At 40.3% G+C, this 18,073-nt stretch overlaps 2 protein-coding genes across 2 annotated transcripts; one reads left to right on the forward strand and one right to left on the reverse strand.

The window, feature by feature from the left end:
* Positions 1–906: 906 nt before the first annotated feature.
* LOC117746205 lies at positions 907–6,617 on the forward strand. The gene is made up of 11 exons (XM_034555169.1): positions 907–1,126; positions 1,435–1,571; positions 2,290–2,335; positions 2,993–3,422; positions 3,617–3,689; positions 3,917–3,983; positions 4,681–4,828; positions 4,953–5,013; positions 5,118–5,248; positions 5,375–5,464; positions 6,051–6,617. Exons 1-11 carry the CDS (start codon positions 1,059–1,061, stop codon positions 6,069–6,071), a joined length of 1,272 nt encoding a protein of 423 aa, XP_034411060.1. The 5' UTR covers positions 907–1,058; the 3' UTR covers positions 6,072–6,617.
* znf644a (zinc finger protein 644a) lies at positions 6,550–17,561 on the reverse strand. Its single transcript, XM_034555168.1, is given in 8 exon segments — positions 6,550–7,387; positions 8,039–8,141; positions 9,389–9,514; positions 10,356–10,499; positions 10,641–10,949; positions 11,617–11,886; positions 11,889–14,103; positions 17,282–17,561. Coding segments are annotated over 7 exon segments (2,124 nt in total). The 5' UTR covers positions 12,865–14,103; positions 17,282–17,561; the 3' UTR covers positions 6,550–7,191.
* Between the last annotated feature and the right edge of the window lie 512 nt (positions 17,562–18,073).

The raw sequence follows: 18,073 nt of genomic DNA on the forward strand, positions 1-18,073 counted from the left end.
CCACCCATATGATCCTATAGAAGATATGTCAAAATTATAATTTCCATCAAACCAGTCCGTTCTGCTGTACAAGAGTTGGCTTCTATGGGAGCCTGATGATTCTCCGCTAACCAGTAATATTGTTTTAGTGAGTCCTAGTGAGGAGGAAACAATAGCTTCACTGTTTCTGTGTTCATCTAGTCACGGTCATATAGTTAATGCGTGTTATGCATGTGTGCAGCCTTCTGTTCAACAGTCCAATTAATGGCCTTGCAGTAACACTCTGAGTAAGGGAACTTGCCTGTAATTTACATCATGATTTAACTGTCCTTGAGATATCCTACCCTGTCTTTAAAGGCGTTGGCACATACTGCTGCTCACACCTTTACGCTCATTCACTTTGTTGATAATAAATAACATTTGAGTAAATGCTGCTCTCCTCTGCAGATTGTGTTCGGTATTAAAATATACCTTTAGAAGTGTGTCACAGATTTCCACATAAGGGTGCATTCTTTCTCCATTGTCACTATAAACATGGTAGTACAGTATAACTGAGCATGTATGATACTAACATTATTTGCAATGGTTTCCAAAGTCAGTGTCAGGAAAAAAAATTTGCTCATTTTTTTACACTTATTGACACAGGTAAACAAGATGCAGGACTACGTTATGGCTGTGATTATTTCTGATAAAATATGTACTTTAGTGGTACATATTTTCAAACAATACGATTAGTAAGTGTAACCAACATACACACATATATTCTGAGGCCTTTGAGGCCTCTTTCAGGAACCTGGAAGGCCTCCAACGTGCCAACTGTGTTGTGTATGTGTCGCTCTATCGTACAGAAAGGCGGTACACAAAGCAGAAAGGTTTAGTATGGAAAGGGTTTAATGGCTGTTCAGTACTTCGGACACACAGGTGTTTGTGTCTGTTGAAGCGTACAGCGGCAGGTCCGTCGTGTTTGGCAGTGTGCTGCCATCTGTCGGAAGATGCCTTTTGTTGGTTCACCAGCAGTCTGTAGGTGAAGCGGCTTCACGTCTCGTTTGATATATCTGCTCTTATAAAGCAACCTTATAATGAGTCGTCGGAACAACGTCCCGTTACCGAAAGAAGGAGCTCCGGTATACCGACAGCCGTCCGGGAGGTAACGTTGACTCGGTGCTACAGCCGCAACGCGGTCACGTTAGCTCGTGTGTGGGACGCCCATTTTATATGAGAAAGTTTCACATTACAAAACGGAGAGCAAAGCGTCCGCTTTTGTTGTTTTTAAACTTGTGTTTTTTGGTTTGTCGCGAGACGACCCGCTGCTTTGACCCTGGTTAGCAGCCAGCCGTGCTGTGTGTGTGTGTGTGTGTGTGTAGCTAGCTCAAGCTAACAGCGCGCGCTGCTACACGAACTCCGTTGGCCCTGCTTTGTTGACGTTAGCGTGCATGTTCACTTCAATGGTTTCAGCTGCTTTTCCGCGATGAACCGAATCCCACACAACTACAAAGAAGCAATGCACCACATCCCGGCGAAGACGGCACGCCGCGCACACAAAAGCGCGTCTAACCAGGCTGCTCGGACGCAACCAGGCATGACACGTGCAGGTAAGGTCATTGGAGTTTGAAGCACAGCCAGAAACCAACAGGCAGGTTTAACGCCATGTGAGGGACAGTGGTTTAGCATCTCATTCACTTCAGACGTTACATCTCAACTAACCAATCATGCTGCTGTATTGTTTACTGTTATTACCTGATTTGATTTATTCCGGTATGAAGTGAACATTCATTCGCAGGCAGTAATTCATCACAATAACATACATTAATATATATTTCTTCATATTTTTGGGCAATTTTAGCCTTTTTATTAGAGTTACATGGAGAGTGATTAGGGACGATTGGGATCTTCCGTCTGTTTTTTAAAAGTAAAAATAAATAAATACAAAGCATTTCCCTCAGATTAAGTGTGCTTTATAACTGCATCAGCATGCAATAACAATGTAAAGCTGGCCAAAATTATTGCCTATTTCACTTTTATGGGGTTTCATAAATGTGTCAAGCCTGCTAATATATCTTGATTTGCCTGAAACTGTGGGAAAAGATTTTTTTCCAAGTCATCATTTGAGATTATTGTGTTAATTCTTGTCCCAGTAACTAATGACTGAAAATGAACCAAGTACAGCTTGCTTTAGTTCATAGTCATTTAGTTAGTTGTAGGTATAGCCAACTGTATTTATTTAGCTGTAGGACTGGACCAGTTTGTCTCTATTGATATTTACCTTTTTTTAAATTAATTAATCGGTGAAATCTTCATTCTAACCCTTAGGACAAGATGACTCTCTGGACCAAAGCACTGACGACGGTTCACAAAGGTAACGTAACCCAGTCAGTGATGTCTTCAGTTTACTGACACATGATTTTGTGCCACCTCGTTCCTCAATCTTTCAGCTTGTGACCTTGAAATCAATCTCAGTTCTTGAAGGATGTCCCAATTCCTAAAATACATCTTGAGGATCCAGGAGGCATAGGCGAGGAAACACCTGTATATCCTTTGCGGAAGTCTTTTCGGCATTTGTGGTCGAATGAAAGAGGCATGACACACAGCTGGAATAGATCTCAAACTACTGACGTCTCCTGTCGGCACAATCCAGGACGTTCCACATTTGAGCCTTTTAACTTTGTCTTGTAGGGATTTGCACTGAAATATTGTCTGTTTGAAGGTGACCTCAGTATGTATTATTCCAGGTGGCACCTTGAGGTAAAAGTGCAAGTGGCGAGAAAGATACGGTGCCTCTGTGTGAGCTTAAAAAGATGGACACAAATCACTAAATGTGCACAGCCTCTTATTAGTTTTACCTTGTCCCAGAAAAAGTTTGTTCTCCCTTTTTCACAACAGTTCATGTAGTTTATTAGCGCTTTGTTAGTGTGTGTAAGCGTGAGGTGCTATCAAGCCCTTTTATAAATGATCTGTGTAATGGTAAATTGCATTTGACACACTTGCCTACTAATCCCTCATCTGTCTCCCTCAGGGTTGAAATGTATGATCCTTACGACTTCGCCTCTTCAGACTCTGAGTACGAGATGCTCCATGCCAAAAACCACAACACCTCTCCACCTGATCAGGATTACAACCTGGAACACCAGGGTTCGTCTCCAAATAGAGACTTCCGTAAAAAACGCCGCTGGGCGTCATGCTACTCTGAGTCAGTGAATCATGACCGTAGCCCTGAAGCCTCCCACAGTAAAGGTCTCAGTCCAGGTCATAGACTGCCTGAACGACAGGCTTATAGCCTCCACAGTGAATCACTTGATCGACCGGGTTATGACTCCATAAGTAGACCTCTGGACCTCTCAGACAGCCTTCTTCACACCTCCTCCACCCAACAGTTTCCTGTATCATATAGAGGACAGAGGGCCGACGGGGAGGAGAGGATTATGTTCCCAGAATACAAAAGAGAGGTATCACCAACAAAACAAAAGATGTCATGTTTGTTTTAAATTACAATATTTCTACAGTTTGCTTTCTGTGGTTATATTCAATGTTAAGCTTGAGACTAATACAGAATACTGGGTATTTTTGTTGTACTCTGTAATTTACTGGGGCAACACTCTACCACATGGTACTAATTAAAGCCCCTTCTCTTCTTTTGTAGATGGACACTACTGTTGGATTATCCCCAACCAGGTTACAGCAGGACTATCAACAGTTGAATTACGTGGGAACAGGTACATTGGTGTTATGTCTTACCATTTAAAATGAATTATAGCAGAAGTTAATAGAAATATAGGAGAAACATTGCATGGATCCTTTTCCTTAATTCAGAGTCTTGAGAGTATGTTTTGGAAACACAAGAACCGTTTTTGAATGAGCAAAGCAGTACTTCCTTTTTGTCACGTGTACATGTATTTCCTCTGAACCTAATACTAATTATGTGTACACTGTTGTTCTACAGAGTGGGACCAAGTCCCCCCTTCCACAAAGGTGCCAAGAAACAGGAGCATAAATATAATAATGGACAAGTAAGAACCAAAGATACTGTTGCGTGATTGTTTAAAGATGTTGCATGTAGACAAAAGCACAAATGTAGAGCCTCAACCAATATAGATAGATGACACACTTGTGTGCTAGTTTGCACAGAAGCCAAAGTCAGTCCCAATAGCTTGGTGTGCAGCATCAGCTGTTGCTGTGGTTGCAGTCGTGAGATTATCAGGATTTAATCCACACAACTGTGCTGCTATGCCGTGCTAGTTATTAGCTGTCATCAGCTAAAATGTTAATCTTATTGCCCAGATTGAATAAACTCCACATGTCCTGTGCAAAGCCGCTTGAATAGCGTATACGTGTAGTAGTTGTCACTGCACTTAAAAACACATTGTGGTCTAGGATAAAGACTGAGTGAGTCACTAAGGTGAGAGAGAGAGAACATGGTAAGCATTGTGCAAACTAATAACATGTCATACCAATATCTTTACAACTTTGTTCGTTGCAAAGCTTCAAACTACTACTACTACTACTACTACTACTACTCTGCAGTGAATCAACTATAAGGAGTTTAGCAGCACTTCTACCGGTCTCTGTGTAGAAAACCTCATGGAAGTCCTGACGGCTCGTTTGATGGCACGGTTTCTGAGTGCGGGCTGTGTGCATTTCTCTGTGGATTGAGCATTTTGAGACATTCACAGTATTTATATAATAATAATAATGTTTTTCTTTAAGGAGCCCCATCACTTGTGACCTTTGTGATGTTGAGTTAGCCAATGGCCAGGAGCTGCAGGATCACTTGGAGAGCAAGAGTCACTGGGACACCCTGGAGCACATCCAGCAGCAGCATAATTATGACGATCTGGCTATAGCCTTCCTACAGGTAAGATAATATTGACTATGGTTAAACACGGTACGTTCTGTCCACAATTCCTGGGTTAAAACTCAATTATGTGCAGTAGTGTCCTACTTCTTCCAATTGGTTTAGTCTTTATTTATGTCTACAGGAGGTCATGCTTTATAAAAGCCAGCAATGCAGCCGAGCAATAGAGGATTGTGCACTTCAAGGTAAATATCTTTTAAAACTGGGAAAGATACACACTGTCTTGTTACAGTATTTTTCTATGCGAGACAAGCAAAGCTCAAATACAGCCCAAACTTTATTTTGTCAGCTCTGCAGGAAAATGACCACATGACAAAGATTGAAATGTTCCACTGTGCAGCGTGCCGTGTCTTCGTATCCACATCTGCATCCTCAGTGCGCACTCACATTACTTCTCAGGAACACCTCACCAACATAAAGGTAACACTGCTGGAAAATGGCAGAACTCATTATTTATTTTTTGCCTCCTTTTTTTTTTTTTTTTGCAAACATTGGCCGTAGAAGGGATGAGTGGTGACGATTATGATGCTGATTGATTTCATAAAGGAGTTTCAAGTGCAGCAGAGACGGTCTTGCCTTGACAAAGCAGAAACCATGATGAAGGAGCTGAAACCTCAATTTGAACACTTCCTGAAGGTATTTTGCAACACCGTGAACATTTGAAACACATTACAACGAATGGCATCATGGCAAAATGAACAGAAAGAACAGCGCGGAGAAAAACATGGAAGAACTTTAAATATTTCCATCATTTAGGAATTTGCACATGCAGTATACTTGTTTAATTTAGTAGATACTTCTTACTTAATATTTCATGTATTGCTTGATTATTTTCCTAAAGTTAATACCAGTATTATCACTTTTATCCCGCTTGTATACATGGCACTCCGATTTTAGTTTTATTTAGTATTTCCTCCCCTAACGATGTCAAATCGAATTAAAAATAATAAAACAAGACGTCTTATATTAAGGTGGAGTCAGCGATTCTGGAAAAAGACCGGAACACCCAAACGAATACCAATAATTGATTAACCCGTTGGAGAGGGGGGTCTATACAGCACATCATATATTTACACATCCATCGATGGCCTTTCTGTTGTCCTACGCAAGAGCACAAAGGCCCCGTTTCTTATTGGCTGGAACAGTGTTGTCCAAGCCACTTTTTGTTTCCCTTCTACAGATGCAGGGCTGTGTGTGAACACTAGATGTTCTTTTCTTTCAGGGTGGCAGTCCATTTGAATGATGGAACTCATTGGAAGACTACACAATCCTGTAATACCGAGAGGCTGATTCAAACATTAATCACAGCCACATTTAAAAGCTGCCACGAATGTACAGTATATCGCTAAGAAAGATGATTGTGTCATCTTGCGTGTTCATACAATATGGATTTTCTTGTATCACTGTGCACAGAGTCCGTAAATGTACATATTGTTTTTCATTAACCTTAGCTTTAGTACTCCCAGCTCATCACCATTTGGTCAGTGTGTTATTTTCTAAATTTACAGATTCAAAGTTTTTACAATTTGTGTGAAAAAAAGGATTTAACAAACTCAACTTGTTTCTTTTTTTATTTTATTTAGAACAACACAAATGTTTTAAGCATTGTATCTGTGATATAGTACATTTGAAATAAAATTATTTTAAACATTAAATATAGGTGACATGTATGAAGGGCTTTGTCAGCACTGGCTGTGCCGAGTGACTTTTTCTTAACCACCATCAGTCAAAATGTTGTATTAGAAACAATGCAGTTATTGAAATACTATAAAACACTTTCTATGCATAATAAGTTTGCAGACATTTTTCTTTTGTTCTTGTACAGTAGCTCTCTTTTCCACTCTTGATTCCAGTAACTTCATTGTGAGCTTTCAGGTGCCGTCATTTTCAGACGAATTTATCTCACCAACTCTGTGGCCTGAAAACAGAGGCTGTGGGCTTTGATTTAAACGTGTTGCAATACAAAAGAAACATGGATCTATGTAACTTTTTAAATGTGACTATTGATGCAGAAGAGAGGCGCTCCCAAATGTTGACAAAAACTGACTCAAACCATGAGAAATCGGAGGTAAAAGTTGTCTTCATTAGAAATGGATTCCACACTACATTACTGCATAAAACAAGAAAACAGTCCGACCATTTGGAATTGTATTTCCAAAAAAATGGACCATGTAAAAACAGAAAAGTTTATAATATCCAAAATAATTAACTTATAATTATCTGTCCAAACATGCACAATATCTCCATTGAGCAATATTGTACTTTTGGCCAGTTTTCTCATTGAAAAAGAGAGTGAAAGAACATCCAATGTACATACACATACACATACATGTCAGTGAACTCTAAAAAGGTCCCCATTGGCTTCATGATGCAGCATGTGTGGCTGTCAGAGAGCTGTCTTGGTCAGTCTTGAGAGTCGGGGGGTCCGTGGGCAGCAAGGGGACCTCGACCATGCTCAGCCCGGTGTGAGGGACACTAGTGTTCATAATGTGTCTCTGTAAATGTTTAATCCAGTCCTCCTGGACTGACAAGGGACCCTGGAAGACGAGGTCACAGAACCTGCGAAGAGAAGAAGAAATTGAAAATAATAGACCCAGCAAGCAGTCGTGTTGTCTCGGGATACGAGCGCTGGTCTGAGGGGGGTTGCACCACTTTGATCCAGACTAAAACTATTGGGATGCCACGAAAAAGCTGTACAGGCAGTCCTGTCTGTCTCGGGATTAATTGCAATTAATTTTTGTGATCCCTTAATGCTTTATCTAATGCCACCATGAGGTCATAATGTTACGTTAAACACCTGCAAAATTAATTTAAATATTGTAATGATTCCAATTGGTGCACATAAACAACTACTACTACAACTGTCATGTGCAGTGTTTATTTAGCTAAATTTGGTGTTTATTATCAATTTACTATACAAGTCTGTGCAAACAATTTTTTACTGGGCCTCTGCCGTTTTTTCTCCAGACAGTATCGGTTCAACCGTTTTTTACAATTCAAAACCATCACAATGATTGCTTGTGACGCAGAATTTCATTCTCAGTTTCATCCTTTTGGGGTGCCATGACAATAGGCCTCTCAGTCGTTCAGGCAGTTTTGTTTTTTTAAATAAATTGTTTGGCAAAAGAAGCAAATAGACAAACACTTTACAGTGGTCCAAATGTGGTTACCCAGGGTGACTGGGCAACAGACTGCAGATACAAGCATTACCTGCAGGTGAGCCTGTACATTTCCTCTGGAGTCTGTGGTAAGGGCAGTGTCTTCTTCTTTGAGCCAGGCCTCGAGCGCTGCCTCCTTGCTTTACAGTCGAATGCTGAAACACAGAATAACTTCATTACTTTACAGCCCTACCTTGGAGATTACGACACAGCCTTGCTAATTTAACACTTTAAAAATGGACACAAAGTATATGATAACAACTAAAACGTTAGGTTCAGTGATGTTCCTACAATTGTACATTTTCTGTTCAATAAATCAGTCAGTTCGGATGTCTGGACCTTATTTTATCCTAAACTTCATTCAGGCTCATGTGTGCGCCTTGTGACAGTGATGGTCTGGCTCGGTGTCTGGGACAAATCCAGTGTATTTATGACCGAAGGCTCAAGATGTACGTGAGATGATCTGTGACCGAAGGACAAGTAGGCCCTGAAAGCTTTCTGCTATGAAGCGGTCGCTCCTCCCACAGATGCACCCACCAAGCTCCACAATTAAAATCTTTGCTATATCTTACTTGCTGACGGCCTTCTGGATCCTTACCTTGGGGAGGACACTAATAACCACTGGTACACTAATTATAACTTGGACATCACAACCTCTCGTGGTATCTGGCCCCACAGACAGCTTTGGCGATAGCTTTTTTGAGGTATCAGTCTGAGATTTCTGCACAGTAGAGGTTACTCGGGTACAACTGGGGAGGCAGAATTTACCTCCAGCATGCCTGATCAGATCAACAGTGTTTTGGTTAGAAGATCGAGCAAAGGAAGTAATGGCTGAAAAGTCTTAAAGTCTTAAGGGATATGGGGATATCTTTTAAGTTGATATAATGCATTTATGTCTGTGCCTAAAGGCTGGTCCATGGGTGTGAGCCAGTTTAGACAAATGTCCCAGTCTGAGAATTTGAAGAAGTCTGGTACGGTCTGTCGGTTCTGAAAAACTACATTGCTCGTGTTCAAGGTCCTTAATAGAAGTTTAAATTGTGTGAGTTGCTGGTGCAGCAACAAGGATTCGTTGTTTTTTCCTACCTCCTAAATATGAACAATTGTGTAAACTGCGATATATAACCAAGTCAAGAGACCCCACTATCAAGAGTGGATCATCAGGGTCGAAGATGGAGGGAACATTTACTTCTGCACAACAAGACTAAAGTTTTGCTTTGCTAAGCAATGGCCACACATCAACGCTGGCACATACCGTTTTAGAAATAAATGTGGTTTTAAATCACGACAACCAATTCATTAATCAAAACCCTGCTTGCGGATAATCATACCACAGATTGCAACTATGCTCTTGCAGTGGAGGATTTCATTGTCTTCAACTTAAACTGTTCCAGATGACACTTACTGTGTCCCTCAAGTAAGGCATTCCTTTTTCGTTTTGTATACGCCCGGAGGTGATTAGACAGGCTAACTCCACTGTGGAAAGTTGCATTGCAGTGGACGCACACCTTCCGGTTGAATTCACCTTTCTCTGTAAAGACACAAAATAAAATAAAGTGAAATTATAGATAAGATCATGCTTATTTGTTCCCTTTGTTTGGCAAGTTTACAACTTATAAAAGTCACAGAGTGTAAGATTATAAAAATGCCTTTGTTCCATGTAACAAACTATGGATGTATGATTTCTGCTATTACGGTTAGTGCAGCGTGTTTATCAATTTAGGCCACATAATCAGAAGGTATTTTGACAATGTCATTCTATCCCTTTATGCTGATGACACCTTACTTTACCAACACATAAGATCTGATGAGCAGTTCTCCGATATTTGCTCAAAACAGTTGCTGTAGAAGTTAATGTCTCATTGTGAGTTTTAGAGTAAAAGTTTTGATTAGGTTTTGATTCACAAGTCAAAAAGCTGATGCGAGATTTAGTAGTAGATGGTTTGCTTTTTTATGTACCGGAGAGCTAATACACTTATCTTTATTGCTTACTTTTTATAACCTAGTCTATCTACAAACATGAAAATAGGGCCAGACTGACAATATTAGCTTGGGAGAGGTATAATTAATCAGCTTATACTATGTTGACATGTACAAAAAAAGAAAATTAGAGTACACAACATTTTAAAAACACTGCATGTTAACTTCATTTTTTTATGTATAGTGTAAGTTTTCTTATTTCAAGTTAAATAAATGTTTGTGTAGTAAATTGCTATTAGATTTACTATTATAATATTGAAGATATTCAACACATACATAATATCAAGAAGATTACAGGATTCTTATAAACTGCTAAATTAATCAAAACATTTCGAAGTGGAGAGTTCCACTTCTAGTCTCACCTTCTGGTTATTACTGAGGAACTTACTTACCGCATAACGAATTTGGCAGTGAAGATGCAACCCTTGATCCGGAACTGTGCTCACAGTTTGAAGAAACTGCAAACACGTTTCTTGACATGTGAGAAGACCCCTTTATTCTGCCGTCTTCCTGACACTTCCTCTTCTTCAGAATTCCTATCAAGGCAGTCGTCCCCGAAAGGGAATTTTTAACATCAAACTTAGTCTCTAGTTGCTTTTTTTCAGATTCCATTTCCACGAAAGAAAACGTGGGCATCAGTGGTTGGGCATCAGCACAAGCGCTTGGAAAATAATTACTTTTTGGGAATCCAATGGGTGGCGGCGTGAAACTATCAACATTGGACACCTTTGGTGAAGCACCATATTGGAAATGGTTCCGTCTCTTTCCCAGAATTTGAAGTGCCCGCTGGAACTCTTTCTTGTCGCGCATCAACTCCCGGAGTAAAAATAATGGGGATTTATTTTTTGTTGCAAAACTTTTACCAAGCTTTTTGAGATGGCCTCGAATGTGGTTGGACTGTCCAGTCCTGTTATCAAATGAGTCCCCACATAACGGGCAGGAGTGAATGCTCTTCACAGTCTCAGATTCTGACTCCAGCTGTAACGCTGAAAAAACATAATAAAAAAAACAGAAAATGTAAACGTGAACTTAAACAATACAAGAACATTTAGTACATATAACAGAAAACTACAGATCGAGTTATATTTTCACTTCCTTGTCCATTGGTTTCAGTGGTATTGAGAAAACATTGAACTCACCAAAATCTTTTTAGTGCATGGATGGCTAAAAAGATGTTCAATGGGGCCACATACAATCATCTAGGTTGATAACAAGCCGAGTTTGTCTAGAACAGTTACAATTTCATTTGGAGGTAGAACCAAAAATTAGCACACCAAGAATGTCCCTAATAATCTTTCATGTCATAGAAAAACTAAGTGTGCATGACTATGCTAAGTGCAATAGGTAATAGTTTGACTTAAGATGCCAAGTCTGTAAACTGACGGACAATAATAATTTGACTGTTGGCTCTTATTTTTTTATCTAAAGAATTGAACAATTTGGGGTTTGTTTAAACCTGGATGATTGTCTGACCCCTTGTTGTTTGTTGCCCTAGTGGACCTATTTTTAGAGCTGATGCCATGTTCCAAAATCTTGGCAATTACTTGTTAAGTTTAATGTTCAATAATAACATATAGCCAGAGTCACACAAAATAAAAGTCAAGTTGTAATAAAGCATGGATTCCCTTTCATAGGACAACATGCAATAATTACCTTTTTTTAATCTTCGGAAAGCTGAAATCTTTCGTCGAATCCGTGGCCTTCTGTCTTGAGATGCCACCTGCTCAGGAGACACTACATGGCGTGCATTGTAGCTCAGTCCGACCCGATGAAGATGCCCTCGGACATGATTGGACAATCCAACACCCGATTCAAAGACTGCAGGGCAGTATGGACAGTTTTTGCGGTCCGATTCCAACTCCAAATCAAAATCCCCTGTGAAGTCTTCACTCAGTGGTATTTGGTGGGAGTCAATTGTTTCTTGAAGACTTCCGTTTCTATGCATTCTTCTTTGATTTCAGGGATGGTTTGATCTTGCTCTTCAGTCTTTATTTTCTCAAATAGCCTTTTAGACGCCTGCAGAGCACCCCTCATGGACATTCTTCTGCTATAGGTATAAATTATGTTTTGTTTTTCTTTCTTGATACCATTGTCAAAAATGTCATCTGTATCTGTATCGGAAAACTGGAAAATGTCCTTTTCTTTACAGTCTGACTCTTCTTCATCATCATCATCTTCGTCTTCTTCTTGGTTCATTTTCATGGGACTTAGCAGAGGTTTTGGCAAGATGAAGCATGAGTCTTGTTCAAAGGTGTTGCGATACGGGATGGACATCTTCCTTTTAGACGGTGACTTTCTGACTGTTGACTGATCTATTTCGGCTGCAGTGGATGCCATCCAATGGCCATTTGGGGATGAAGCTGAATCTTCAACCTTGATAGTCAATGTTCTTGGCAACTGATCAGAGCCATCACTGTCACCTTTGGAATCCTGAACAGAAGTTCTGAGATTATTGCTTTCCTTCCTCTGTTCAGGAGTTTTCTTTCCATGTCTTTGTCGGGACAGAAGAACATTTATGGATTTATCCAGCTTTGACTCTGTTAGTGGAGACTTGAGACCTCTCTTAATCTTGCTATTTTTGAATAAGTCAGAAATATCATTGGAGTCGCTAGGTGAACAAGCTCTTTTGGAAGGGATCTGATTTTTTATAGAGATTTTAGATGTAATCTCTGTATCTTCTACAGACGTTTTAGTAGTAGGCACATGCGGCACCTTAGATGGTTCTTCAATTTTATCAATGAGCGGTTCAACTCCCTTTTCCTCCAAAGTTTGTTGATGGCGGCGCAGAAGGTGATTCTTAAAAACACTTTTGCTTAAAGCTCTATAAGAACAAATGTTACAGGAAAAGATTTCAGAGTCATCATCATTCTGGATTTTCTTTCTAACAGTAATATGCGGCATAATGTCATGTCTCCTAAATTTCCGTCTCACTCATTGTCCTGAAGCTACATTTGTCACATCTGAACTTTCTCTCTGTCCTTCTCGTGTGTTTTCGCATGTTGAACAAATGTGTTGGGGCAGTTTGTAACAAATGCGCACTGAGGGACAGAATAGCTTCTTTTTGTCCTCTTTGTTTTTATCATTCACGCCTTTGATCTCCTCAGTAAGTCTTGCTGTTTTTTCTTTGTGGATGGACATGTGCTCAATCAGCGAAACACTTAGTCTGAAGGACTGTCCACATTCTCGGCATATAAAAGGCTCTGGCGAGATATTTGGTGAGTCAACATGAGACTTCATATGACGATGCAAATGATGCTCTTTATTGAAAATGAGCTTACATTTTGAGCAAGGATAACATGATGGCTTTTCCTCTGAATGAGAATTCATGGTGAGCCTCCCTTTCAATGGTGAAAGCCCATGACCTATACTGTTCTCATGTGAATTTCTTGCAGGTGCATTGTAAAGAATTTCCTTAATGGCCTTTACAGTTCCATTGGGATACGTGGGAACTTTCCCAGTTGGTGACGGCTGTAACTGGGAGAACTTTTTTGAGTTTCTGACTTTCCTGACAGGAAGGGAGTCTACTTGGTCTTCAGCATCAGACAATTCCTCAGATGACTTGTGGCTCAGATCAGGATAAAGTTCTTCTGAGGGATCCACCATGACAACCATGTCCATTTTCCGCTTCCTTCTCCTTTGGCTGTTGGCAGAAGGGACTTCATCTTTAGGCTCCTCACCAGGTGAATCGCCATGGTTCTCCCACAGAAACTGCATAAACTCTTTGTGGGGGTCCCAATGAAGGTCACTGGCGCTACTAAAGTTATCTAATGAGTTCTCAGGTGAGTCGACATCAAACCCCCAAATTCCTGCAGTATCAATTTCCTGCACAGTTTTTAGTGGGGTGATGCTCTTTGCCTCCTCTTTATCTGTGGAGATGTTGTTGAGTTCATGGGCTTGTGTAGCCTGATGCGATGAAGGCCCATTTCCCAGGCCAACCGGAGACAACATATCAGTGTTTGACAGAACATCTAGAACACTGTTTTGTTTTAGAGAAGGTTTGCCAAAAGAATCGGTGCAACTGGCTGAATCTTGTGCCATTCTCACTGGCTCTTGCAGGAGTGTGAGGGCATTGATCTCAGGATCTGCATCTTTGTCGTCTTCATCAACACCTGTCAGACATGACATTTCAGCTGCCATGACCTGAAAAAGAAAAGTAAATCCTTCTTAGATAATCCTCAACCAAAAGTGTTTGACTACAAAACCAACAGTTATCACTGTAGCATCCCTAGAGTTGTATGTAACCTTTATCACTTTGGGCATAGCCAATCTTTCTCTGCACAATAACATAACTGATCTGGGTCCAGTTGTTGCTTTTCAGTGTTCTAAACATTTGAAAAATCTAATTACTGCCTTTGTAATATTCTTGTGCCGACGGAGGTTTTGCCTTGTTAGGTTCAGGATTGTACAACTCTGAGAATTTGTAATGGAGGCAACTTCTTTTTCACCCTATAACAATTGTGAGATAAACAGTAGATAAACAGCGTTTGTGTTACAAAGTAATCTACCAGGAATGTGTACTTGCATATATTTGATGGTTAACACATCGCCTTGTTGCATGACCCTGCATTGTTTTGCTGAAGCCTTCCATGTTAACGGAATGGATCTATTCAAATGAATGAGTTGGCGCTCAAGTCGATCTCAACGGGGCCTTTAAGAAATTCTCTGCATTCACACTCCATGACCCTATATCGCTACCCGAAAAAAGATATCATATAATCTAATGGGTCGATTGCTGTGGCTTATTCTTCGTTCATTCAGCCTCCTAAGTGGGTATAACTTAGGATAGTGCTAACGGGAAACTTTAGTGTGAAAGGAAACTTTAGCACTATCCTCAGGACAGACTTAAAATGATTGGCCACATTTCAGTTTTTATGATTGTCTGGTAGATGTTCCACTAGTCGCGCCATAGATGCCTACTGCGCAATAATTGATTTGTATACCATCTCACCGTTGAAAACACTTTGATTGCATTTTCAATTAATTTTGTTGCCATTTCCAAACATAGCGAGATGAAGGTTCATCCTGTCTCCGAAAGAGTGACCCTCCAAATGACCTAAGGGGAACACAGAGTTCTTGCCAACTCCATGTTTAATTTGCACATTAGCACTAGCTGACATGTAGCTGATATGGATTTAGTCTCTTAGGAACAGCAACATTGTCCAAAGATTGTTTGTACTGTATAATCACAACAGAGTGGGGTGTTATAAGCACTGCAGCCACGAGAAGCTGCCGGTATGGCTTAAAAAAGTAGTCATGCTTAAAATGCAAATAGAGCTGAAACGATTAGTAAGAAAATTATTCTGCAACTATTTTGATAATTGTTCTAAAGGGTCTTTTTCAAACATTCTCTACTTCCAGCTTCTAAATTGTGAGGATACGATGCTTTCCTTTGATATATGTGACAGTAAACAAAATGCATTTGGGTTTGGACTGTTGGTCTCACAAAACAAGTAAATTGAAGACGCCACCTTTGTTTTAGGTGCTATGTTTGAGATAGAGTGGAGTAATGGCAGTGTTTGATCTGGGAAGTTAATTTACGTCAAAAAAACTAAATATTCGCAGAGTTACAGAAATTCCCAATGTAAGTCTATGGGGAAAAGTCATTTTGGGACCAATGGCATCACGTCACGGACCTGGAAATTTTCACTTTAATGTTTGTACACCATGCAAAATTTGCTTCAAAGCCTGGCTTTCTTCCTTGGGGCTTGGTCTGGCCATGTGTGTGTGTGTATGCAGGGCCCAGTGTGTGTGCCACACTGGATAGCTAAAACCGACTGCTACTCAACACACTGCTTATATGGCGGCAACCTCCGACAATGCAGTCCTAACCCATGGCGTCGTCACAGGAGTGTAAAGCCCGCCCTTTGGTTGCACCCCAGGTAAACACCAGCCCCTTTCACACAGCCTCTACGAGGAGGGTTGGTTACGCCATTATTTCACCTTGCTGTTCAGAATGAGGGGACAGAGTTGTTCTGCCGTTGAGCCAACAGCGGAGATAGTTACAGAGTGCAGCGGACATCTGTGTGAAAAGGGACAACAGGTGCGGCGGAGCGCCGACACTGTTGTGTTAAACGTCGTGCCTTTTTTCTCCCAGGATGCTCCCATGATGCCAGGGTGCATCACACACTAGAGTGGCATTGTGCGTTATTTGGTTCAATGTGAGAAAGCCCACCCAGATTAACGGCAGACCGTCAGCACGGCTGCTGTTGTTTATCATCTTGGTGCAGTTAGCCCTGTTAGCTGCTAGCGTTGGCTCAGCTGCCACCATGTTGAGAGCCATGTGGAGGGAATCCCTCAATCCTAGATATCCTCTTAATTTGGAATTTAGCACATTCAAGGGAATTACATGGGGTAATTTCCACTGTTTTCTGACTTTTTAATTATCTGAGCGATAAAGCATTGGTAGATTAATCAATAATGAAAGTAACGATTAGTTCAACCCCTAATGCAAATGTCAATCAATAATGGTTGCGATGCATTAACCATCTGATCACGATTATAATTACAACTTTTAGCATGCTAAGCATATGTCACAGGCATAACAGTTATGTTTGGACTTTTATAAGCCCAATATTTAATATAGGTTACAATACAATAACAGTACAATAACAATGTAGCTACGAGCTACAGTTCCCAATAGGTAGTTCTTACTTATTAGAATTTGCTTTTTTAAATGTAAAACTATATTGTCTAGTTACCTACAATGTGACCAGAGTTATCTTTCAGACTCAATCAGCATCCATTAAATACAAAATAAATATGGCTAAATACGATATACACTTGACACTTACTCGGATTATTAATTGTGGCCATTTACAACGCTACAAGGTCGCAAGAGTGAGAGGTCTTGTATTTGAAGGGCAATAAAAGTGTCATACTAAGTGAACGCTCCTGTAGCAGAGAGAGAGAGAGCGGTGTTTGTTTTTTTACATTTACACAGCAGCACCAACACTGCAAAGAGATGGACCTCGTCAATGGCTTTTGATGAGCGGTTGTGGATTTTGTACAGAGTTAAAACTTTCAACACAGTAGTTCAGTTATACCAACCCACAGTAGTTGGGCTGTGTTTCAAAACGTTCTTACATACAGAGCATATTCGATCATTTATACTACGTCGCGTAAGGGTATCATTGCATATCTTCGGCGTTTATGTCACGCTGTGTTGTTGGATGCTGCTTGCTGGAGCTGCAGACCACTCCATAAGACTGTTCCATAGCTAAACCTATTCCTGAGGCTAAACTACAGCTAATGACAATCGTCCCTCGCTACTCCCGAAACAGACATCAATAAAATGATTTTTTTTTAAAACAAACGTTACCTCCTAGCGGTGCGGATGGAGACAGGGCACAATGTAAACGCTGCATTGAATAATTTCTTACTTTCGTCTTCCATCTATTTCACAGTCGCCATTTTCCGTGGTGGTCTGGTGTGGGACAGATCATTTATTTCTTAAGGGTAACTGGACATACAACTGGCTCTACCGTAACAAAACAAAGACTTCGCCTAATGATAGTATTTGATTGTGAAACGTTTTTATACAATCGATATAGTTAAAAGGTTACGCAAGTTATTGACTCGTATCATATCGTCACGTAATGTTACGAGTCGGCGTCATGTCCCCCCGAAAGATTTGAAATGGTTCATTCCAGATAGGAGGCATAAAAAACTGAGTTAATGACCATCTCCTATGAGTAGCAGATTTTGATGGCGGTTAATCGCTGTTATAATTGATAAAATAAATTGAAACTTCAGTTACTATTTGTTTTTTTTAAAGAAAACATGTAGTTTTGCCACGTAAACCTGTCATTGACGCACAGACCTAGAATTGTATGCCAACACGGGAGAGACCTTGCCACTATGCCCCCATGATTGTTGTCTTCTCAAAGGTCTTTGTTGTTTTCGTAGCCGGTTCAGTTACTCGAAGCCTCCTGTAGTTCAAACCGAAAACACACTCAACGAACAATACAAATAATTCACAGTAAACATCTGTTATAGTTGGCTTAGTTACATGTTGATACAAACATTTAGCTACAGACAATATACACATATAAAAAAGTATAGCTGCAGTGACGTTACTGTTGCTTTAAATATGCTAATAAATAAAGTTGTT

This window comes from Cyclopterus lumpus, chromosome 17 (genome assembly GCF_009769545.1).
Source record: "Cyclopterus lumpus isolate fCycLum1 chromosome 17, fCycLum1.pri, whole genome shotgun sequence".
NCBI lineage: Eukaryota > Metazoa > Chordata > Actinopteri > Perciformes > Cyclopteridae > Cyclopterus > Cyclopterus lumpus.

Excerpts from the sequence above, each read along its gene's own strand:
- LOC117746205 (XM_034555169.1), top strand. The coding sequence starts at position 1,059 with ATGAGTCGTCGGAACAACGTCCCGTTACCGAAAGAAGGAGCTCCGGTA. Across the intron at positions 2,336-2,992 it reads ACTGACGACGGTTCACAAAG|GGTTGAAATGTATGATCCTT; the intron begins GTAACGTAACCC and ends TGTCTCCCTCAG. Across the intron at positions 3,690-3,916 it reads GTTGAATTACGTGGGAACAG|AGTGGGACCAAGTCCCCCCT; the intron begins GTACATTGGTGT and ends GTTGTTCTACAG.